At 43.8% G+C, this 24863-nt stretch overlaps 1 protein-coding gene across 5 annotated transcripts in view; it reads right to left on the bottom strand.

The window, feature by feature from the left end:
• Positions 1 to 22813, bottom strand: part of LOC106610178 (lipopolysaccharide-responsive and beige-like anchor protein) — a 308280-nt gene extending 285467 nt beyond the window's left edge. For all 5 annotated transcript variants that reach the window (XM_045722739.1, XM_045722741.1, XM_045722742.1 and 2 more), the window contains exon 1: positions 21884 to 22813. In XM_045722739.1, coding sequence (XP_045578695.1) covers positions 21884 to 22066 — 183 coding nt within the window. In that variant the 5' untranslated portion in view covers positions 22067 to 22813. The remainder of the gene's footprint in view (positions 1 to 21883) is intronic.
• Positions 22814 to 24863: the final 2050 nt, after the last annotated feature.

Below are 24863 nucleotides of genomic sequence, written 5' to 3'. Positions count from 1 at the left end.
ACCTGGTTTTCTGAGCAATCCTTCAGATTTTTAGGACATGTAAACTCCTTCAAATCAGAGTTATAGCGGCATATTTGATCAGCGCATGTGTTCCTTCTTTTGCGCGAGTGAAGTGAGTTCGGAAAAACCTAAAAAGTATGCATCTTAGAAATAGTTTTCAAATACAAACTTTAAGTCCAAACTTAGAATTAAATAAGCTTCACAAAAATAACATGGTCACTGCTGATTTTCTGCATGTATCAAAGTCCCATCGGGTAGTCGGAGTTTAGATGTGTCCATGCAAAACAGGATTATTAGGGAAATCGTTGTTCTTAAAAAGCATGTAAAACACTTAAATCTAACTATTATATTCATCTTACCATTCAGAATAATCACATTATTGTCTGCATGTAGCCATACTAAATGGTTTGTATTTATTAGGGATCCCAATTAGCTGATGCCAAGACAGCAACTACTGTTCCTGCAGTCCAAACACATTAAGATTACACATAAAAACAGTACACCATATAACATAATTACACCACTACATATCTACAATACAAAATGTGGTTAAAGTATGCAGCGAGGCTTATCGGTTTTGCATACTACCCTTAACTAGCTACATATGGGCTGATGTGCAGGAGAGCAGGAGGCTTGGTGTTATCCTGAAACAACATGGATGGTTATAAATAGCACTATGGATGGAGCCTGGGTGAGGGAATATACATCACGGAGGAGCTGCTGTCTGCATCCAGCTAGGTTGTTTTTGCATGGGAGATATGAACATAATGAGGACACACACACACACACACACACACACACACACACACACACACACACACACACACACCAGCTGCTAATTAGCAGACTTAATTACTCCAGATCCCCACAGCATGACCTCTTCACCTTCAAAAACAGTTCTTGACCATCCTAGCGCGTTGTTCCATTTTTAGTTTAGAGGTACACACATCCAGTGACTTGCAGGTCCAGGGTACAAAGAGTAAAGTCATGATGCCAAAGACATTTGGGTCTAAACGTTGCACAAGAAAATGTTAAGCGTTCAACAATGTGCGGGTAGGCCTCCATCTTTCTTTAACAAATCTATTATTCACATGGATTTGACGTTTATTGGACAATGCACATTGATCAAGATTTGCTGTAAACGTGCCAGATTTTACCAGCCAAATAATTGTCATCTGTAGTCCCTTCATTGTTTGTTTTGAAAAGGCCCAGGGAGTTGATTATGTCAGCACAGGACATCCATCCATGGAGCGGCAGACCAGTGGTGTAGCCGGTGAACGTAGTGGCTTACAGAGGATAGTGTCTCATTCAGGGCTAGTCCACGCCACACTTCAAAACCCCTTCAGTTTGTACACTGGCCTTTTTCTCTACCTCTCTGTCACTCTTCCTCTCTCACCGCCTTTATCGCTCGCTCTCTCATGCTCCGCCACTCTCCCCCCTCTCTCTGTGGCAGACATGACAGAATAACCATTCCCATTCACATGTAGACACTCTGATAAGACTGATTCAATTGCTGAGGGTGGGTCTGGTCACCCGTAATTGAATCTTAAACTTTACATCCGGAACATGCGTCTGCCTTTGAGAACAAGCATTAGGGAAGTCCTGACAAAGGTGCAGAAGGAGAGAGAGAGAGAGGAAGAGAGGGAGAGAGAGCGGAAGAGGGAGAGAGAGCGGAAGAGGGAGAGAGAGCGGAAGAGGGAGAGAGAGCGGAAGAGGGAGAGAGAGCGGAAGAGGGAGAGAGCGGAAGAGGGAGAGAGCGGAAGAGGGAGAGAGAGCGGAAGAGAGATGGGTACAGTCTAGTAGAGCAGGGAGATGGACATAGTCACTGAGCCAGGCACAGTGCAGCATCTCTTCTGCCAAATGAGCGTGTGAGTCTGTGCGTAGTGATCTGGCAGACTCACATAGGAGGCCTGTCGTCCACAGCCTCAAACCAGCCAGCAGACAGACTTCAAATAGATGTATTTAGAGAACAGACAACCAGACAGTCAAGATACTGTCATTATCACTGATCATTGTAGCGTACTTCAAAGTCTTCTTGAAGGAAAAAAAAGGATCTAGCCTCATACTTTCACACTGTTCTCATACCACACACTTCCTAGTTGCATAATATGAGCTCGTCATTAAATCAGTAGACAAATATTCAAAAAACTGGCCAACAGCCAAGGTTGTGATGAAGCACGTTAATGATTTACCATTGAAGAAGGTCAGAGCTGTGGTGAATGCCTGGGAAACATTCCTCGTTTACTAGGCTATTTTCACTTGCTTTTACCAGATACTTCCATTTCAAACTTCAATTTATACCAAACCTTACCAACATCATGTCAATGTGTGGCTAATTATTGGTTATGGTCACTTAATATCAGACAGACACTAATCTCTAGCACTGTGGTGAAATTGTGGTGAATTATTGGTTACAATATGGCCAAATGCTAATATTAGACACCACTGTGGTCCTCCACGGGGAATCAGGAAGCACGTTGCTGCCTCGACATGTTCTCATCCTGAGACGCCTCTACTCAATCACTACTCCTTCCTGTGATTCTTACTACGTGATGAATGCCATCGGCGAGGCTTCCTCTGTCTGTTCCCGGAGCTGTGTCAACAGGAGACCTGGCAATACCAGCACTCCACCGTCAGCCATCTTCTTGTTGTTTTGGCCCAGAAATTGAGGCAAAAGATAAGACCTGCTTATTACTCGGTGACTGAGTAGATGCAAGTTAGCGAGCAAGTCTCACTCAGAGTGTGAAAGGTCGAGTACTAGTGTCCTCTCTGTTATGAATAATCCCACAGTGACTCCATGTTAGGCCTCCATCCTGATCAAACTAGAGCATAGGGAGTGAGCACAGCCTGGTGAGAAAGATGTCATTTGGGCGTAGGATTATAACAGCTGATGACTCTACCTCTAAGGGGCCGGAGCATTCCCTGATCACACTGCAGATTTCCACCTGCGGTAGTAACCCAGTACACTGTGGCTTCTGGAGACTCACTCCCAGACAAACAAAGCCAGACATTTTATCAACACAACAACAGAAGAACTCTTTAGTCAGAGTTCAAAGTTCAGACTGGGGGAGTGTCCAGAGACACAGAGAGAGAGCGAGAGAGGCTGAACCTTGTGTGTGTGTGTGTGTGTGTGTGTGTGTGTGTGTGTGTGTGTGTGTGTGTGTGTGTGTGTGGGCTGGAGCCAGCTGTAGTGTAGCAGAGAAGCAGAGCCTCCTCACATAGCTCGGTCTGTATAGAAAAACAGACAGCTGGGTTCTGCAGATCTCCTGGAGCACATGGACTTCCTCACATGCCTGAGCCAGTGGACATCAACACTGAGGACAAGCTCACTCACCCTGCTGTTTGCCGTTTCCCATGAATACACTTTGTAGGGGCATAGTCCATCAAATCTGCGTCTCTAAAAAAAAACTACCAAAATGTCCAAGAAGTTGTGTTTTAATTCATGTACTCATCAAAATAAATGTTAACTGTGATACAATTAGCATTTTACTTTATATCAAGCTTAACATCCTTTCACACAAGGCAGCAGAGTGCTGTTTCTTGAAATCTCCCCCCAAAAAACAGTTACCGGTTCATTGAATACAACTTGAGAGTCTGCAAATAGCTTACCAAACCACGCTAAGCACGGATGTACGGTATAGAGCTAATTTGCCAAATTGGTGGACCGCATTATCGCAAGTTCACAACTACGCAAAGCTGTATTAATCCCTGATACAGCAACGTTTCTGCATGAAATAACATGGCCTCCAGAAGCTAATAATCATGTGACCTAGTGAAGGATGAAATGTTCGTTTGCTTCAGTCTCTCAAAGGAAGAACATTGAGCCTATTTCTCTCATCCGCAGGCTTGCTGTGCAGGCAGGAGAGCCACTCCTTGTTAATGAACATCACTGTGTTGCATATATTACCCAGCTGAACCCCTCAACACTCAACATAGATGAATGTGTACAACAGTAATGTGCTGCCCTTACTCACCCTGCTACAAGAGCACAGGAGGGAAAGAGGATGAATAACCATCATAAAATGAAATGCTGGTACATTTGTGTGTGTGTGTGTGTGTGTGTGTGTGTGTGTGTGTGTGTGTGTGTGTGAGAGAGAAACAGCCAGTGTGGCACACCGAGCGGGTCTTAACTCTTCATCCCCCTGCAAAGCCCTCTCCCAACAAAGGACAGGGGGAGACAGGAGGGAGGCAGGAGGAGAGAGGGGGAGACAGGAAGGAGGCAGGAGGAGAGAGGGGGAGACAGGAAGGAGGCAGGAGGAGAGAGGGGGAGACAGGAAGGAGGCAGGAGGAGAGAGGGGACAGGGAGACAGGAGGAGGGAGGCAGGAGGAGAGAGGGGGAGACAGGAGGGAGGCAGGAGGAGAGAGGGGGAGACAGGAGGGAGGCAGGAGGAGAGAGGGGGAGACAGGAGGGAGGCAGGAGGAGAGAGGGGGAGACAGGAAGGAGGCAGGAGGAGAGAGGGGGAGACAGGAAGGAGGCAGGAGGAGAGAGGGGGAGACAGGAAGGAGGCGGTGGGAGACACTGAGCACAGCCTGTCAGGTTGGCGTGACGCGACACTCATAGTCACGATTCCCGGGCGGTGACATGCCTCGTCTGGCCGGCCCAGGATGATGGTTCTTCTGTGGATGGAATTACAGCTGCATCTGATTGGTGGGTAGGGAGGATCTAGGGGTGATGCTGTCACACACACTGCCATAAAACAACCTCAAACATGGATAGATGGAGAATGTTCAGTGAACCTGATGGTGTGTGAATCTACACAGGTCCCACACACTAAGCCTATACTGTGTGGGCTGAGAGCATGATCCCGTATTAGTCCAGACAGAGGTTTCCTGCTGTGGTTTCTACTCTGCTCTTTACCTCAATCAGCCTGACTAACCGGTGTCTGTATATAGCCTCGCTACTTTTATAGCCTGTTTTTCACTGTTGTTTTTATTTCTTTCCTTACCTATTGTTCACCTAATACCTTTTTTGCACTATTGGTTAGAGCTGGTAAGTAAGCATTGCACTGTAAGGTCTACACCTGTTGTATTCGGCGCACGTGACAAATAAACTGACTTGATTTGACTAACGAGACGTCTCAGCAGAGAAGGTGAAATCCCTCATACAGAGAGGAACGTAAAGGAAAGGCATTGCAGCTTTGTGAAACAGGCCTACACCTTCCCTGCAAAGGAAGTGAGCTGGCACAGCTAACCACATGCTGCCTGTAAACGTGTGTTGCATCAATCATGCTGCATTCCATAGCAGACAATGGCAATGAACAGTGGTTGTTAACATCTGGAGTGTAGCCAAATCGAGAAAAAAAAAATGGATGGATTCTCCTCAGGTTTTCGCCTGCCATATCAGTTCTGTTATACTCACAGACATTATTTTAACAGTTTTGGAAACGTTAGAGTGTTTTCTATCCAATACTACCAATTATATGCATATCCTAGCTTCTGGGCCTGAGTAACAAGCAGTTTACCTTGGGCACCTCAGTCATCCAAACTTCCGAATACTGCCCCAATATCCCTAAGAAGTTCAAATCTGGAGTGTAGCCAAAATGTCACTTCAGCATTTTGGCAGCTGTGTGAATGTAAACAGTCGGCCTGCGTTGTGTTGTGGAGGTGTTTATGAATTGCATCGAATGTGCAGAGTGCAGTTCCTCCTAGTTCTGAGACAGAGGGGGGTGTGCAGTCTCGCCGGCTACTGTACGGCCACCTATCTCAATCTATCCATGTTTGAGGTTGTTTTATGGCAGTGTGTGTGACAGCGTCACCCCTAGATCCTCCCTACCCACCAATCAGATGCAGCTGTAATTCCATCCACAGATGAACCATCATCCTGGGCCGGCCAGACGAGGCATGTCACCGCCCGGGAATCGTGACTATGAGTGTCGCGTCACGCCAACCTGACAGGCTGTGCTCAGTGTCTCCCCCCGCCTCCTCCTCTCTCGGGAGAGGGCTTTGCAGAGGGATGAAGAGTTAAGACCCACTCGGTGTGCCACACTGGCTGTTTCACACAGACAAAAGAAAAACAGGTCAAGGGTACAGGATGAATCGAAGCCATCAATCAATAGGCCCCAGCCTGTCTTGGCCATTCACACAGCAACACTAGATTACCAAGGTCACCTCAACCACACACACACACACTGTTTATAGTGGAGTCTAGAGATCAGAATGTGGGATCATTTGGAGCTACAACACCAGTAACAAAAGGAATCAGGACAATGATGCAATGTCACCTAGCTTCAACCTGGATTACCCCACTGCCAACAAGCCTCCTTCCAGACAATGACGCGATGAATCACATAGGTGTCAGAGGCCTAGGCCGACACCACACCGTGCATGGCAAGACACCCTGACACCAGAACACAATGGAACGGTGCCATAAGAGCAGAGGAGGAGGGGATTCCAGCACCCACATTCGTGAGTAAGAGAGAGAAACGCAACAGTTACACTACACCCAATATTACTGGGACACACAAGCATGCTCAAAATGGCAAAACCTGTACAACCTACAATCAGTGAGTAACCGCTCAATGCTCTCACGCTGCAGTAAGGTCCTTCTAGCAACGGCAAATCTTTCCATGGTGGATGCCTGCCTGCTTAATTGGTTAAGCCACTTAAATAGTCGGGGGGGGGGGGTAATAGTACAAGCCAGGTGTTATCCAAGGCCAGACAATTCACTGGAGTGCCCATGTTCTTGAGAGGAAACATCAGTCAGTCAGCCAGTCAATAGGCTGACATCAAAAGGGCTGGGTGAAACAGTCAAGGCCGTTTCCAACAGTGGATAGAACCTTTAAACAAGACAAGTGTGGAAGAAATCCACTGTAGGAAATGCACTGTATGAAACTGCTGTATGAGGCACATTTGTAAAGCGGCGTGTATGAGAGCGGGAGCTGGCAAAGATGTCTGCATGAGACGGAGTCTGCACGAAACTGAACCATACGAGACGTACATGTGAGACAGACACACTAGAATAGCAGAGGGTGTTATGGGACCCGAGTAAGCAATGCTCTGGTAAGTACAAGGGCGGCAGGCAGCCTAGTGTTTAAGAGCACACCGAAAGGTCACTGGTTCGAATCCCCGAGCCGACTAGCTGGAGAGAAAAAAATATATATGTGGATGTGTCCTTGAGCAAGGCACTTAACCCAAACTGCTCCTGTAAGTGGCTCTGGATGAGAGCGTCTGCTAAATGACTATAATGTAAAATGTACAAGAGGACGCAATCATTACAATGACGTCTAAAGAGGGCGTTTGAAAGGACACTAAATGAAAGTGGCACTACGAGGCCGACAACAGAAGCAACCGAAGCGTATCATAGGAACAGAGTGAGCTGAGCGTTACGTCTGGCTAGAGTTAGCCTCTCCCACAGACAGGCCTGACAGCCAGCCTCCCTCCACTCAGGGGGATAATTACACGTGGCTGTGGGTGAGCGCGCCGTTGCCGTTCAGGTCGCCGAGATGTCAGGAACGATAACGGCTCTAATGGCGCCCGGCCCTCGCTAAAAGCCACACTGCAATTAGTATGCAAAGGGATGGCGGCTAGGTTAAGACTACAGCAATACGCCGCCGCCCCCCCCGTCTCGCTGTAAAGAGCCACAGTCGGGCGCTTCTATTAGAGACGATCAACACTTAAATCAGGGACACCGCCTGGTATAGAGGTCCTGGATGGCAGTTTCCATACCGAGCGGTGACGCAGCCAGTCATTCTGAAGCACTGGGTGACAGTCAATAGGAGTTTGATCTTAACACTGAGCTGAACCCAACCTCTCAGTGGAATCAGGAGTCACCATAAGGTCTATACGGGTGTCTGGGACAGGTGTGTCTCTCTGTACCCCTGTTATCATCTGATCTCGCTCACTCTGTAGCATGTGATCCAGTCAAGTAGCTAGTAGGCTACTGTTAGCAAGCTACCGATGATAAAGGCAATATAATCCAATGTGCAATCTGTTAGGCTATATCACACACAAAGATCAAGGATAAACTCTTCGGCATAAACAGCCTTTCTCAACAAATGAGCTTTTCATCAGTGCGAGTGTTTGGACGCCTTTGGCTAGCGATTAGCAGGTGTGTGTTTCCATGAAGCGAATCGCACCCTTCAATGCAACAACATTGATTTAATCTGTCTGTACAGATGAGTAAGCATAGCTGAAGGGAGACTCGGGGGGGAAGATGCAAGTGAAAAAAGCTCCTTTCGGATTTGTCAACTTGGCAGTTTGTATACAATGAATTAAATGCATGAGACTTGCCTGGCTGTGATAACTGGAGTAAATGCAGCTCTGAATATTATATTCCTAAAATAGCAATAGTAGTACAATGGTAATATACCACTGCAGGTTTAGCTAGGCCTTTGCCTCATGAATCACTGTGCCCTGAGGACAGGGAGAGAATGCTTAATGGCCACCACGCAACGGCTGTGTCCTTATTGACACCCTATTCCCTAGTGCACTACTTCTGACCAGGGTCCATAGTGCTGTGTTAAAAAAGTAGTGCACGATGTCGGGAATAGGGTGCCATTTGGGATAAACCAAAAAATAATCATGTACTAACTAAGGGACGAGGCTCATTTTCAACAGAGCACTTTCCACTTTGTGTTTGGTTGAAAAAGTCAAAGCTTTTAAAAAAGGCAGGCCAACACAAATACATTACCTGCAAAACAACATTTCCATATCATTACAACCCTTACTGAGAGAGATGTTTAGCAGGTCGTGGGTTTGATATTGCTTTGTTTATTCAGTGCGTTGTTTCGCTGTGCAGCGACGGCGATGGGATTAGTCCTTTATTGGCAAAGGGACAATCAAGCTAAAATTGGGAAGAGATTGTGGTGGCGGTGTGGTGTGTGTGTGTGTGTGTGTGACCTCTGTGTCAGGTAATATCATCCGTGGTGTGTGTCCAGTCACTGATCCACTGACGCGGCCAAAGCTACAAAGGACCAGGGGCAACAGGTCTGATCTGTTAGCAGTTTAAACAGTCAACAGGGAAACAAGTTCTTCCACTTTCTCTTTGTCAGGTCATTCATATTCAACTGTCTGGAATTGTACAACTCCAGGCAGGCACTCATCTCTACTATAGGGACTGACATCACTGATGTTAGCCTAGTACTTCCAACAAAGCATGAAAGTCATGATTACAAAGTCCACTGCGAAGGAGAAGAGGTTGGAAGAAGCAACCCCTCAAGACCCCCCCATCAGCATACAACGAACATCCACCCACAAGCCTGTGCGCACGCCCCCCCCCCACACACACACACTCCGCAGCGTCTCGTCCTTGCTCTGTGCCCTCCAGAAGCCCTCTGGAGTGTGGTGATCAGTCTGATAGCTGAGGAGGATACAGTCAGACTGCACCCACAGAGCAAACTCTTCACTGAGAGGACTTCCCCCTTTTAAACCACTGGAAGAACAGTCAGAAATGTAACAGTTTAACAAAGACAGACCAGAGTGGTAAGAAACTAACAAACTGAATGCTTGCTACAAACCAAAACATGTTGGCTTCATACCATATAAATTCTTCACTTAATAAGAGAAGTTCCCTTTTTAAACCAGTGCAGAATAACTGTCAGAGGTGAAGCACCACATTAGCAGTCAGAAATGAAACAAAGCTATGGGCTAAGATAAGAAAAAGACGTAGGAAACCAACGACCCAATTGAGTGATTCCCAGTAAAATGATTAAAAACCACCAGATACCAGATACTGTTGGGCTGGTGACTAGCCACCAGCCCAACACTAGGGCAGGGTTCAATGCTTTGTGTGGTACGAGGGTCTACCCTCCACTGACAGTACGATTCTGTTTTCTGTTCTGTGCGTTTCCTCTGGCACGGCCAGAAGCATTCCTTAACGCTTGTTTGTGTTGATGTGAAAGGCGGTGGCTGTGGGTGTTCGTAGCTTTGTTTACAGAAATAACAAATGGGCAGAGAGGAAGTGGCCTAGGACAACAGGACTGAGTGGATTCTGTTTGGAGTACTGACAGTCAACAGTAGTAAACAGGGTAGCAGGCCTAACAACACTGACCCCGACTCATCCATTCATCCAACATTAGGTAGACGGCTATACAATATAAAACTACAGTGTAGCTTGAAGGTAGAAATCTGCAAGCCTGTACTGGCATAGAAAGTTAAAGATGTTGGCATGTGTCAACATTTATGAAAATGAAAAGGGGAGAAACATTAAATGATAATTCCACTTTGCCTTCCTCTTAAAAGTGGCGACAAAAATGCATATATATAAATAATAGCCTTTGAAATGATGGGCTGCCGTGGTAACCATGGGACAATGTCACATTATTGAATTTAAATAGCTTCCTGTTTGACCTCTATAGATGTGACCTGAAGTAACATTGTAAACCACAACCAAAATCAATAACACCACAAATCAAATGTTATTTGTCACACGTGCCGAATACAACAGGTGCAGAACTTACAGTGAAATGCTTACTTACAAGCCCTTAACCAACAATGCAGAGAGAGAACAGTCTATGACTAGGGTGGCTGGAGTCTGACAATTTTTAGGGCCTTCCTCTGACCCCACCTGGTATAGAGGTCCTGGATGGCAGGGAGCTTGATGTACTGGGCCGTGCGCACTACCCTCTGTAGTGCCTTGCGGTCAGAGGCCAAGCAGTTGCCATACCAGGCAGTGATGCAACCACTCAGGATGCTCTCGATGGTGCAGCTGTAGAATCTTTTGAGGATCTGAGGCCCCATGCCAAATCTTTTCAGTCTCCTGAGGGGGAATAAGCTTTGTTGTGCCCTCTTCACGACTGTCTTGGTGTGTTTGGACCACGATAGTTTGTTGGTGATGTGGACACCATGGAACTTGAAGTGCTCAACCACAGCCACAGAAGTTATGCTGAATAGCATCTAAGCCAGACAAAGTCATGGACAGCTCCATTTTATGAAGGCCCAGTTCAGAGGCTCTTTGGTCTATTAGCTGACACACGTCTGTCCCATCAAAGTGTAAAGAGAGCCACCTGAGGATAGTGAAGGCGTTAAGGATCCTCTGTGTTTGTCAGCACAGAGAGAGGATGACTGAAGCACTGTAGGTAATTATCTGCTCTCCTGTTGGCTAAATAAATGCCCAGTCACTATGATGGTAGTTAAGCAGAAAATGGACACACAATGAGGACCAATAGCAATTTGACTAAAACAAGTTTGGGCCTACAGTATTATAGGTCTCCTTCAAACCCCCTTTCTTAAACCACAACAATGTATTTTTAAACCACATCAAGAGACCACTTTTGAGGTCTGTGGGGAAAAGAAATGTGGAGTGTAGTCCTTTAATTCAATTGTGTGCCTAGTAGGAGACAGTTGTGTTTGGCTAGCTGTTCTTTGGTACAGTGTAGGCTACATGTGATGGCAGAGTTTGCAAAACAAATCATGGTGATATTATTCTGCCAGGTAAGCGTTCTATGCAGTCCACATTTAAAAATGGTAAGGTTTTTTGGGAATGTTCATTCAAAAAGAGCATGATTACAATTGCGCATCACAAAGATTCAACCAAGACTTCGGACCAACGTTTTTTAATAGCTGGTTTGCATACCCATTGCGGTTTGAATAAATTATGATAATAAACAAATAAGCAAATTGTGAACCTAGCGACCAATTAAAACATTGGTGTCTCACTGCCAAGTCAAAGGGTCACAAATACAAGTGTTATGGTCTCAAACCCTGAACTGACTAAAAGCAGTTTGGGCCTAGATACAGTACATTCAGGCCTTCAAAACCGTCTGCTTCAACATGATTACAGCAGCAGCAGAAGGCCTACTAGACTTTCATTCACATTGTTTAAAAAAATTATCAGGACAATTTCTGTCAGGAGGGAGGAAGTTACAGCAAGGGAATGTGAAACAGCACAGCCTCACAAAGAAATGGAGTGATTGGATCTTATCCGTCTGTGGATACAGAGTCAAAGAGGGAATATTAAAGGAGGGAAGAGAAGAGGGCAGGAGGGAGGTGTTTAAAGAAAATAGAGAACTATCCTGTTGGGATTAGCAGCAGAGTAAAAAGCAGTGCTACTTTGAGATACTAGTCCACTGAGCCTTGAATCTCCTTGGGGGGTAGAAAAAGAGAGAGCGAGAGAGAGCGAGAGCCAGAGAGAGAGAGAGTCAGAGAGAGCGAGAGTCAGAGCGAGAGAGAGAGAGACAGAGAGAGAGAGAGAGAGAGACAGAGAAAGAGAGAGAGAGAGACAGAGAGAGAGAGAGAGAGAGAGAGAGTCAGAGAGAGCGAGAGTCAGAGCGAGAGACAGAGAGAGCGAGAGTCAGAGCGAGAGACAGAGAGAGCGAGAGTCAGAGCGAGAGACAGAGAGACAGAGAGAGAGAAAGAGAGAGAAAGAGAGAGAAAGAGAGAGAAAGAGAGAGAAAGAGAGAAAGAGAGATAGAAAAAGTCTCATGTGTGACAGAGAGGGAGCAGATAGGATATCCTTCATGTGTCAAGATTAGACGGCTCTGTTATCGGAGAGAGAAAGAAGGAGAGAGCATGCCTGGAGAGAGTAGTTGCCTTGTTCCTTCCCTGTGCCCTCAGTAGAAGTTGTACAATGTGATTGTGTGCGTGTGCTATTTAAAGCGTCGGCGAGAGGAGATGCTCTAGTTTGGAGCACCTCATTTCTCTCCTGACAGGCAGCCTGCCTGAGAAGGACCCCTTCATCAATATCACCCCAACAGAACAGGAGAGACAAGCGACATCTGTATATTCGGTACACACACACACGAGAAATAATATGAAAGCATTGATTCTGATTCTGCCACAGTCAACTAAGCAGAGACGCTGAAAGTCAGGATTCAGGTAAAGGAACAGGGTTTCTGTAATATGCAGCTCAGTGGCCTATGACATTCTAATGAGGAAACTGAATACATGCAGCTCAGTTGCCTATGACATTCTACTGAGGAAACGGAATACATGCAGCTCAGTTGCCTATGACATTCTACTGAGGAAACTGAATACATGCAGCTCAGCTGTCTGACATTCTACTGAGGAAACTGAATACATGCAGCTCAGTTGCCTATGACATTCTACTGAGGAAACGGAATACATGCAGCTCAGTGGCCTATGACATTCTACTGAGGAAACTGAATACATGCAGCTCAGTTGCCTATGACATTCTACTGAGGAAACTGAATACATGCAGCTCAGTTGCCTATGACATTCTACTGAGGAAACTGAATACATGCAGCTCAGTTGCCTATGACATTCTACTGAGGAAACTGAATACATGCAGCTCAGTTGCCTATGACATTCTACTGAGGAAACTGAATACATGCAGCTCAGCTGCCTATGACATTCTACTGAGGAAACTGAATACATGCAGCTCAGCTGTCTGACATTCTACTGAGGAAACTGAATACATGCAGCTCAGCTGTCTGACATTCTACTGAGGAAACTGAACACATGCAGCTCAGCTGTCTGGCATTCTACTGAGGAAACTGAACACATGCAGCTCAGCTGCCTATGACATTCTACTGAGGAAACTGAATACATGCAGCTCAGTTGCCTATGACATTCTACTGAGGAAACTGAATACATGCAGCTCAGTTGCCTATGACATTCTACTGAGGAAACTGAATACATGCAGCTCAGCTGCCTATGACATTCTACTGAGGAAACTGAATACATGCAGCTCAGTGGCCTATGACATTCTACTGAGGAAACTGAATACATGCAGCTCAGCTGTCTGATATTCTACTGAGGAAACTGAACACATGCAGCTCAGCTGCCTGACATTCTACTGAGGAAACTGAATACAGGAGCGCAGGCTGAAATATTTATTAGATCTGAGACAAGAGGAGCTGTTAATCTATAAAGACCGAATGCAATAATTGGATTCAGACAGAGGCCTACAAACGAACTCAAATAAAAGTTCAGAAATATTTGAATTATGACTGAAAGCACAAGGTACAACAAGGGCCATGTCCCTCTGCATGAGAATTGAAATAGAAAATGCATACACATATGCACAAAGTAGTTACTCTAACTCTTTAACAACCTTGACCAGGAAGCACAGGGATATCCACTACAGTATTAGCTCAGAGGTACAGATCTAGGATCAGTTTCCCCTTCCCCCAATCCTAACCTTAACTATTAGTGGAAAAAAATACAAAACTGACCCAGAGTCTAGGGGAAACTTCACCTCCTCCACAGCGTCAGGGAGAGGGGAACCTGATTGCCTGTTCACATGCATGGTTTCCATGCCAACCACTACAAAAGGCTATCATGGGCCTACCCAGCCATAGCGACCTGGCTTGGAGTAAAACCCAGGTGACATTCCACAGAGCCAAATCCCCCATCTCCAGTGTCAGGGCAGAGGCCAGCAGTCTTAGTCATTCTGAGTCAATGGTTTACAGAGCAGAGCCAGAGTGGCATACGATTCAGCTTCCAGTGAGTGGGTCGGCGCCGTTAAATCAAGCTGCCTGGCTGAGTGTGACGGCCTGATGTAGACCTATAGCCAGGCCTAGCTATTGTCCATAATGCAGGGGTCGTGTTAACGCAGTAAAACTAAATGATAAAACGCATAAGAAATAATCTTGCTGTGTTTTGGAAACGCAGATCTAAAATGCTCTTTATTGCAATTTGTGCTCGGCGTCAGGATAATTTGGTGCTTCAGTTGCACTTCTCTACTCTGATGAGAATTCACAAACGGGGATTTTATCAGTAGACAGCACTCTGACTGATGTGTAGCTACTTTTCTAGGTGTAGCCTACTTTTCTCTGGTAAAATGCAAGATGAACTTCAAGCAAAACAAATGTAGCTGGCTACATTCTTTCTATGATGAACATTAGAACTATGATGGCCATACATCGCATTTGCACAAAATAAAATAGATTTTTCATTGTTAGATCATTCACTTGTGTGGCTGCTAGCCAAACAGTGTGGCACTTCTGTTGTAATCTGATAAAGAATGAAGCCACTTCTGCTGAATGTGATGCACTAATGTATTTTTCGTGAAGGAAAACTAAACTCTATTGAAGCAAAAAAAACACCACTTTTAAAATAAAATATTCTCGCTTTTATCCATAATAAAGTCATCATGTAGACTAGCAGCACTGTATCTGCCAGCTGTTGGCTAGAGCACACATGTTGAGACCAGAGTGGGCACATACACTATATAAACGCAACAGTTTGTGACAAAACTATCGGTAGAGATGAAAATACAATGGAAACACAATGAACTTTAGATTTTTATTTGGTACGAAAAATTACATGTTTTGTGCACTACGTCATCACGCACTGAATTTTATCCGCAACAAATCAGTTTGGTAAACACCACTGGTGGGAAAATGTGCATATTTTCTTTATGCAGATATTAGAATATTTGCATGAAAATCTGTCGCCAATTGGAAGGTATCAACTGGTCGATGGGCTGTTGGTCGACCGAGATTTCTTTAGTCGAACAGTAGCAAAAAACAATAATAATGTCATGGTGTACAAGACACCTGTGTGACTCACGCCTGTCTGAGTGGACTGGTCCGTTGTGGAGGCCGTGGGGATGGCAGTCCATCACTAAGACATGTGCTACTGAAATGGTATATGGTTATAACATAAGAACAATGGTGCAACACTAATCCAAATTATTTTGTGACAAATGTGCTTTCGCCCGCATTGGATAGTGGTGGCTGTCCGCGGTTCTAAAACATTGTTGAATTGCCGGCTTTTCCTAGACCATATTGCTATGTGCATAATAGCAAAGTTAACCAGCATATTGGTGTTGAGAAAAATGAAGCAGTGGAAGTAGGAAAAGAGAAAACAGCCTTTGCCTTAATTGTCTAATAAAAGTGACTAGAGAGGAAACCAACTTAATTAAGTCTATAATCAATAGCCTGTTAAAATGTGCCTGGCTTTATGAATCATCCATATCTACAGAAACAAGACAGATCCCGCTTAAGTGTCTGTTTAATAGCCTACTGATTCTGTGAGGACCAAGCCTCAACATGTTAGATAAACAATTTCACAAATTCAGCAGTTTTTTTTGCTATGCTGTAATAAAGACTTTCCACTTTTTATTTAGAACAGCCTATCTGGTAATATGTATTATTTATTTACTGTTGTTTACGCTCTTCCAAACTGTTAGAAATATTACATGTATTATAATAACCTACTTTTTCTTGATCTCCTTATTGTTACTATTATTATTATTATTATTATTGTTATTATGATCCTCATCATAATAAGTCATGCAATTATCATTAGTAGGTTTAGTATAGCAGCCTTGTATAACCACCACTGAACTGGAGGCCAAAGAGAACATCATATTTAGTCTTAATACAGTAACTTACTTAGGCCTATATTTCAATACTTATATCGGCTACTTTATCAATCATTCATACTATCACACGTCATTCATGATTTTAAATGCAATCAAGTATTTTGGTTTTAAAATAAAATAGTGATCCTTGAATAATTAGCAAACAATAAATAAACCGTTCCATTTGGGAAATTGCATTCACGAATGAATGCAACTGTTTTTAGTCTTTGCTGTAATAAAGGCTTTACAAAAATAATCACAACAGACTCTCTGGTAAGCTGATAATTGATTTTGTGTTGTTTACACTGTCCCAAACAGTCCGAAAAATGATATTGTAATCTAACAGCACCTGTTTGCCACACATAACATGGACGCAGCACTTGCTCCTTACCTTCTTTGTCTTGATCTTCAGTATTTTCCACAACTAGTCACATTTATTCCACACATCTGACTTCCCCTTTACCTTCTGAGCAACCAGTAAGTACATTCCCCTGTTTCGAGTTTGTCACGTCCTCTGTATCCATTTTGTTGTCACATGTTCGGAGTTTGTTATAATATTCTATAGGTCAGGCCCCATTGGTCACATGCGATGCATACATGTGTCACGTAAAGAGAGCAAGGGTTGAGGGTAGTTGTGCACGATATATCGGTGAACATATCGGAATCGGATGTCTAGTTTAATGCCGATGTGCAAAACCGATGTCAAAGCTGACGTACATACCTATATAACGAAGGTACATGACGTAATGACGCCACGTCAAATTTTGCCATATACGTGCAACACAGCATTCCTAAACTAGCCCACAATGTCTTCTGTGTGGGTCGAGCAGTCAACAAGTCAAGCAGTCATTTGAAAGAGTAAAACAATTTCAGCGAGACAACTCAAAGGCAAAACCCATTAAAGCCAAGATAATGGAATTCATTGCCCTTGACAATCAACCGTTCTCTGCACCGGTAAACACTACCAAGTGCGCTATTTTTCCGATGTTGCCCTACCGGAGTTACACAGTAATAGTGTCACTGCTATTAGCTTCATGACATACATTCTATGGAACGCCGTTTGGGTCTTTGCGTGTCAAAAAAGATACAGTAGTACTGTCAAAGCTGTACAAAAAAAAGTCTGCAAACAAGCAAACACCGGCCACGAAAGATGAGTTTACAATACCACGTTGGTAATAAAGCATCATTTGTTCGATCACAAATTCTGAGGTAGCAAGCTTTAGCTTGGTACCTAGCTAGCACCAATACAACCAGCCTGAAAACAATGACCAGTAAAAACTGCAGTTATTTTGATAATTCTTAGCAATTATTTAGGAATCCTTGTGAGTAAGTATTAGCTAGGTTGCCACTTGTTCGCCTATTTTTGCTTGTTTGCAGACTTTTGTACAGCACTACTGTTCATGAAAATAAATAGCTAGCCAGCTACTTAACCCTGTTGCCCAAAGCTAACGGTTTGCCTTCAAAATAAAATTATGTCATTGACAGTGATGCAAATAGTAGAATTATACCATATTTTTATTTTCAAGGCTAACCGCAAAGTCCACTATTGCGGCTAATCCTTATTGTGACTAGCTTCCGACCACCATTAAACAAATAAGAACGGTCTTATTAATTAGGGTTATTTTAGATGATGACACCTAGCTATATAGTTAGCTAGCTAAACAGATATCATTTTGCTATGTTTTTGGGGAAGAACATTGTTTGCATCCATGAGCTAGCTAGCTTTTTTTTGACCAGCACTGTAGGTGTGCGAGACAACTTTACCACCATCATAGCATACGTATCGATGAATTGTTGTGACATATGAAATACGAGTGTAATCAACACGTAAAGACCCAAACGGAGTTCCATAGAAATCCTGGTTGAGAATGAAATGACTGAACAAATATACAATGAAACAGCACAGCAAGTAAGTGAAAGAAATAGGTTTTGATTATGTTTTACTGGTAATGGGAACATACGTAAATGCCAACAAAATTACTTTTTGATCAGTGTGGTGTGTTTGTAACCTTTATTTAACTAGTAAGTCAGTAAAGAACAAATTCTTATTTACAATGGCGGCCTACCCCGGACGACGCTGGGCCAATTGTGCGCCGCCCTATGGGACTCCCAATCACGTCCGGATGTGATACAGCCTGGATTCGAACCAGAGACTGTAGTGACGCCTCTTGCACTGAGATGCAGTGCCTTAGACCGCTGCGCCCATGTATGTGTGTGTTAACTATTTAACTGTACTAGAAAGCTTGCAAGGCCGCTAAAATTTTCAATATCAATATCGGCCAAAAATGTCATATAGGTGCGTCACTAGTTGAGGAAATAGAGAATGTTTTTCCTAAACAAATTAGGGATTTTTGGTAATAGAACTTTTCAGTCAGAAATGCTTCAGCAACATGGAAAGCGAGATAAACACTGTTGAAGTTCTGTAGTGGTCGCTGCAGCATGGAGGAGAGAGACAATAGATGCTAGTCACACAGTCACTCGCTGTCCTTATAACACACCACAGCAACTCTGAACACAAACAAATCAATTAGGTTGGCTCCCTCTAGTCATTCGTGTATCTTCATTATTTCATCAAACAGTGCGCTTAAAGCAGCAGATAAGCTCAGAGCATGTCGTTGATTTGATTAAAACACATCAGATGTGTCTACATATGGAAAAATACACATTTAAAAATGTTGACCAATCGATTCGTCGAAAGAACAGACGACTCTTGGTAGACCAAGATTTTGTTTTAGTCGGGGACAGCCCTAATTCAGAATCCTACGCTACCCATGATCCCTTGCACTGTCCTAAGTCTGGCTGGATATCCTATTCATTTGAGAGAGATTTGTTTGAGGAAAAATTCATTTTGCCTTTGACCTAACAATGGGTGTATGAGTCATCTGCGGAGCGACTGCAAATTAGCCACTTCTGGAGAGAGGAGGTTCCAGCCACTATGATAAATCCAGCTGTGTGAGTGAGTGAGTGAGTGAGTGAGTGAGTGAGTGAGTGAGTGAGTGAGTGAGTGAGTGAGTGAGTGAGTGAGTGAGTGAGTGAGTGAGTGTGTGAGTGTGTGAGTGTGTGAGTGTGTGAGAGTGTGAGAGTGAGAGAGAGAGCGCAAGAGCGAGAGAGAGAGAGAGAGAGAGAGAGAGCGCAAGAGCGAGAGAGCAGAAAGAGAGAGCAGAAAGAGAGAGCAGAAAGAGAGATCAGAAAGAAGAGCACTGAGCATGAAATGCAAAGTGCCATGTCTCAAAAACCTCAAATGACATTGGCCATGCTAAACAAACAAGAGGGAATGGTGGGGAGACAAGTCGGGTACAAATGCATCAGAAGGCCCAGGGACTCACATTGTGTCCCAAAATGCACCCTATTCCCTATATAGTGCACTAATTTTGACCTAGGTCCCATATGGCTCTGGTCAAAAGTAATGCAGAATTTAGGGAAAAGGGTGCCATTTGGGATGCAAATAGAGCCTGAGAGATCCCCTCACTCTGGCACATTGGAGACCTGGCAGGTTGTCTCTACTGCTCATTTCTGTGTACTGCAATTATGTCTTCTCCTCTCTGGATAAAGAAACTATCATGAATATGCAGTTTATAATAGACACGTCGCTGGAGGGATAATATTTCTGGGTTTATCTCACGTCGTGCAGGCCAGCAGCACACAGCTGAAAACAGAGCTCGGAAACACGATGGTGCATAAAACTAGTACCACTGTGATATCGTTCAACTGAAAGACATGAACGACAGAAAATGTTTGACACCCCGCCCCCCCCAAAAAAAAAAAATCCTGCTTGGGTTTCTATATTTGGCATGACATTTGAAACAGCATTCTAAATGCTAAGGCATTGTTCCAGCAGTCAGACACTTATCCACTTTCCTCACGGCTACCTGAGGGTGAGGGCTGACTGCATGGGGGAGTTTAGTGTTCACGTGGGGAGGGAGGGAGGGATGGCAGGGTGGTTACAGTGCCGCCGTGCCCCACCGGCCGCATCCCTCCCAGTAGGTGCGATGGAGCCTACTGTGATGACTGGGGATGAGCCTCAGCCTGTGTGGGAGACTCCATTGTGTTGCCACAGTGACAAAGCATTTTTGCCAGTTCTTCCTCCCGTTCTCATTAACCGCCAGCCTTTCCTGCTCTTTTTCCACTTAACCCTCCATGCATTGCTTCAGTGACTCACTAGTCTATCCTATATTAGTTTCATTCATTCCTAGACCTGAGCCTCAATGTCTGCAGCCAACCAATGAGAGAGAGAGCGAGAGACCTTGCAGAGATACCTTAGAATAATATTGTGCAATTTGAGCAGACTATCATGAAATATGACACACCTCTTTTAAACAAACTGAAATCATGACAGAGAGATATCATGTAGGCCCTGTTCCCATATACTTACAGTCCAACAAGTATGCACTTTTGTCTATTACAATCCCACTGTAGAACTGTTACTAAAGTGACACTAAGATGTCACTTTAGTACCTATAGAGCACCACAGTATGAGTCATGATACCTATCAAATTTAGCGGTCAAACAGGGAAATGGTTCCAATCGTTTTTCCACCATGCATTTTTCCCATTGGGGATTTTACAAACACTTCAAATGAGGGCTGTGTTTCATGAAGGCTTACCTTGGCGTGACGCTTTGATAACCGTGTAAATCTCTCTAGGACAAGGTGACTTATTAATATATTCACCTGTATTTACCACCCAAAACTGAAACGCTAATTAGCTGCTAATGTGGCTATCATAAAGAACTACAAATGCCATGATGATCTGGAAGAGACTGACGAGTCGAGGCAAAGGTAAGAATCTCTGAATTAACTATCTAATGTTAGCTAAATGTAGTACTGAATAAATTGGCTATATTTCTTTCAAATGTACAATTCTGTGAACTGTCTTGTGCACGTTTTTAAATTGACACAATACCTGTTAGCAAAGGTGTCAGCTAGAGATGACGTGCAGGAGCTTGAAGGGATTTGTAGTTTTGCATGATGTATACGAATCTGAGAGTAAATAGAGCCGAATATATTGATACAAGTTGTCCTAGAGAGATTTACATGGTTACCAAGACGTCACGCCAGGGTAAGCCTACACAAAACAGACTTTATTTTAAATGTTTCTAAAATCCCCTATGGGGAAAAAACAATTGGAACCATTTCCCTGGATCGCTAGGTTTTATGGGTATTACGACACCTCCACTGTAGGGCTATAAACATAATTTTTCTAAACTATGAACAGGATAAGACTATTCCCATTGCATCCTGTATGAATAATATGAAAAGTGATCATGCCTCGCTGGTGGGTTACAAAGCTTAACCAAGTCATGACTTGTAAAACCAATATAGCATTTCCATCACCATGCAAATTCTACAAAGAAAACTCTTATGCAACATTAGCCCACACATGTTTAACTTATAGGCTATATCCTAGTTCCGCATAGCCTACTACTCTAGTTACCTTATCATGGAAAGTAAATATTATGCACTCAGCTATTGGACCATATAGTAGGCTAGCTAATGAAGTAGCCTAGTCACAATATAGCCTTCATTATAAACAAATATTGTGGCCAGGAGGTAGCCTAATGTCTACCAGAAAAATAGAAAAGGCAGGTTGGTAGACAGAGCAACGTGTAACATGACCCTCTGTGGACGGTTTCCTGGGACTATTTAGATTAGAGTGTGGCTTCCGATAATCAGCTTACCAGGTTGAAGACGGTCTCCACAATGTCCCGGTTGGAAACTTCCCCAACTTCCACCAGACCGGCGAGGACAGCGAATTTCATTTTGATTCCTCGGATTGGGATGCCAGGGTTGAGCGACACCGCCGCAGCTCCATCACCTTGCCCGGCTGGTCGCCCAGCACCAGGCGTCTCCTCGCTAGCCATCGCTACAGGAGGACAGGTGGCGTTGACAGGTAAGGCACCTGTTCACCCCCAAACGCGGTAATGGGATACAGTAAAGTCGGTGAAAGAAAAAAAAACAATGGTATCCTCTTTCCAGCTATGTCGACAGTCTGGAGGTAAACAACGAAAATATTTCCCTCCCCATTCAAAACAGTTCCCAAAATAAGCCTTCGAGTCAACAAAGTATGTTTTGTAGTCCGCGAAAGGCACAGGCGCACGAGAGTTGGTTTTCTACTCGATGACACCGCGACATTGGAGTTGTCACTGCGTTTCCATGTAGAACTCCTCTCCCCCGGTCGGAAACTTGATAAGGAGGCGAATGAAATAATGCATCAAAACCCGTTCACTAAAATGGACCGGCTTAATAAGATTTGGTTCTAAAGGCAAGTCGCAGAGACCTTGCCCTTCCTCCCCTCTGTCAAAATATAAGAGGTACCTGCGACTTTCATTTCTTCACTAGTCCAGCCAGGCTACAGCAGTAGAACTTGCTATTGTCACAGCAGGCTTGACAGGTAGAGTGCTGTCATGAGCAACAACTCCTAAACGTGGCTCAAGTACCGCAACAGCGCCAGTGGTGCTCGACAAGGGACAGCAGTCATCCACTCGGTCCTTCCCTAAAAACTGCTTGACTTGTTCAAATTTCAGTGTTAACCCACTTACAGCGCTTTCTCTTCCTGATTTACCCCCTGCTACAGCTCTTCCCCGCCATGACAGTATTATACCAGTATTCTGCCAGCGGCACAAATGATGACGTCATGTTCGTATGGTAACGAGGAAACCTTTAAAATAAAAGCCCGCATTTCAAAACGTTACAATTCAAAATATATTACATTTCAATCAATGGCCACTTTTACTGTGCCAACAAGAAAAGGCAATAGGTAATTTATGAAATCAAATAAAAAATATTGTTTAAAAAAACTTTTTTAAGACCTACATACACATACAGAATATTGTGCTGTAGAGATAACTTTTATACGTGTCTCAGCTAATGTGGGGTGGAAAATACTCAGTAGGGTCTCTAATAACCAAATATGTGTCATTTTTGAAGGGGACTGTGTCACACGGTCTGCTGCTGGCTGAGTATTTACTGAGTATTTCACACCACACTTTATCTGAGGCAGGTAGAAAAGTAATCTTTACAAGCCAATATGTATCCCATGTAAAGTCTATAACAGTGTACTGCATTGGGGGCTAAGGAGGGGGTGGAGTGAAAAGCCAGCAGCAGGCTGTTCGACACAATCCACCGCCAATGCTAATTATATTTGGTTAGCAGAGATGTGAGTGAGTATTTCCCACCACAGTTTATATGAGACAGGTAGTAAAGTGTTTTCTCTACAACCCAAAAAGTACCCGTTGCCTAGCACAAGAGACCAATTTAAATTTTGCAGACTTTATTGAATAATTCCAATATCATACACATGTATTTCTTTAAATGTAGCCTACACAATAGCTTTCAACATTCCAGTATTTGTTTAAACTTTCCAAAGAAATGCATAAATAATACAAGAAAATCAATACATTGGTTGCAAGTGAAAAACATTTGTACCACAGTAGATTGCAAAAAAAAACGATAATCCCAAAGTTTAGCACGTATTTACACGGGGACTCTTATTTACGGGGGAAAAAATCCGCGATCGTGCTGCCAGCATAATATCCTGCTGATAAGAGAACAGTAATGAGTGGAGCATGCGCAGTTGGCATCGAGTGACTTCGACAGGGTGTCTCGGGCGTTGATATATCTCAATGGTCTCAGGTGTAGCCCAGGTGGATGGCGCTGTGGACTAGTTCATGTTCGGGACAGAGGGGAGGCGTATAATGCAGGAAACGAGCAGGGCTTCACAAACATTCGGTTCCAAAGGAATAGAGTCAAGTGTACAATTTCGCCTCATATTGCAGCCGGTTGGCCTATAATGCAGAGACGTCTAAAGGCAAGAGGAAGATACTTGCTCGAGTCAGGAGTCATGTACTGATGTGCACTCAAAGACATACCAGAGATTTTGCATTAAACAAATTGCATATAAAAACTCTAAGGATTAGGCTGTAATAATGGTTGTCAATGTAATGTTTAATTTTTCCTATAGGCAGACTTTAGGCATTATCTACCCACATGATGCAACCATGGTTACAGTTGTACAGAAGGGGAAACATTTGTAAACATGTTTATATTATTTCTAAAAATAAGAGTAGACAAAATAATGTCCTGCTGTAAAAAAAAAAAATGGAAGTCATATTCACATGAGACATGTAAATTGTGATGCTTCTCTCTACAGTCCATGCAGTGGAACATTGACAGCTGTAATGCAACCGGAGGTGATAGAAACCAGACATTAAAAGGATGTGACAGCGATGCTTCTCTTGCCTCTTCCAGTCACTGACCCATGTTGCAAGAAAGGCATTGCACTGTACTTGTGCACGTGACATTAAAACTTGAAACTTGTCGAAGACGTTTATGAGACCAAATAAATACATTGTCAGATAGGTTTCTATTTCATTTAGCCTACGTATATTGAATAGCCTATGTATGATTGAAGTGTAATCAGTGTAATCAAATGCAATGTATTTGAACAAAGATCGTTATTGCATGATAAAGATGTGTGTCTCCTCTCATCTCCTAGGAGGCTCTGATACAGGATGACTTCAGTTGCTCAATGGGATGTGGGATGGCTCCCAGTCCTAGGCTGCATCCTAAATGGCACCAAATTCCCTATATAGTGCACTACTTTTGACCAGGGCCCATAAGGCTCTGGTCAAAAGGAGTGCACTGTGTGGGGAATAATGT

The sequence above is a fragment of the Salmo salar genome, chromosome ssa08 (assembly GCF_905237065.1).
Source record: "Salmo salar chromosome ssa08, Ssal_v3.1, whole genome shotgun sequence".
NCBI classification, from domain to species: domain Eukaryota; kingdom Metazoa; phylum Chordata; class Actinopteri; order Salmoniformes; family Salmonidae; genus Salmo; species Salmo salar.
The sequence above is the reverse complement of the archived record's forward strand: the minus strand, read 5'-3'. Positions and strand labels throughout refer to the sequence as shown.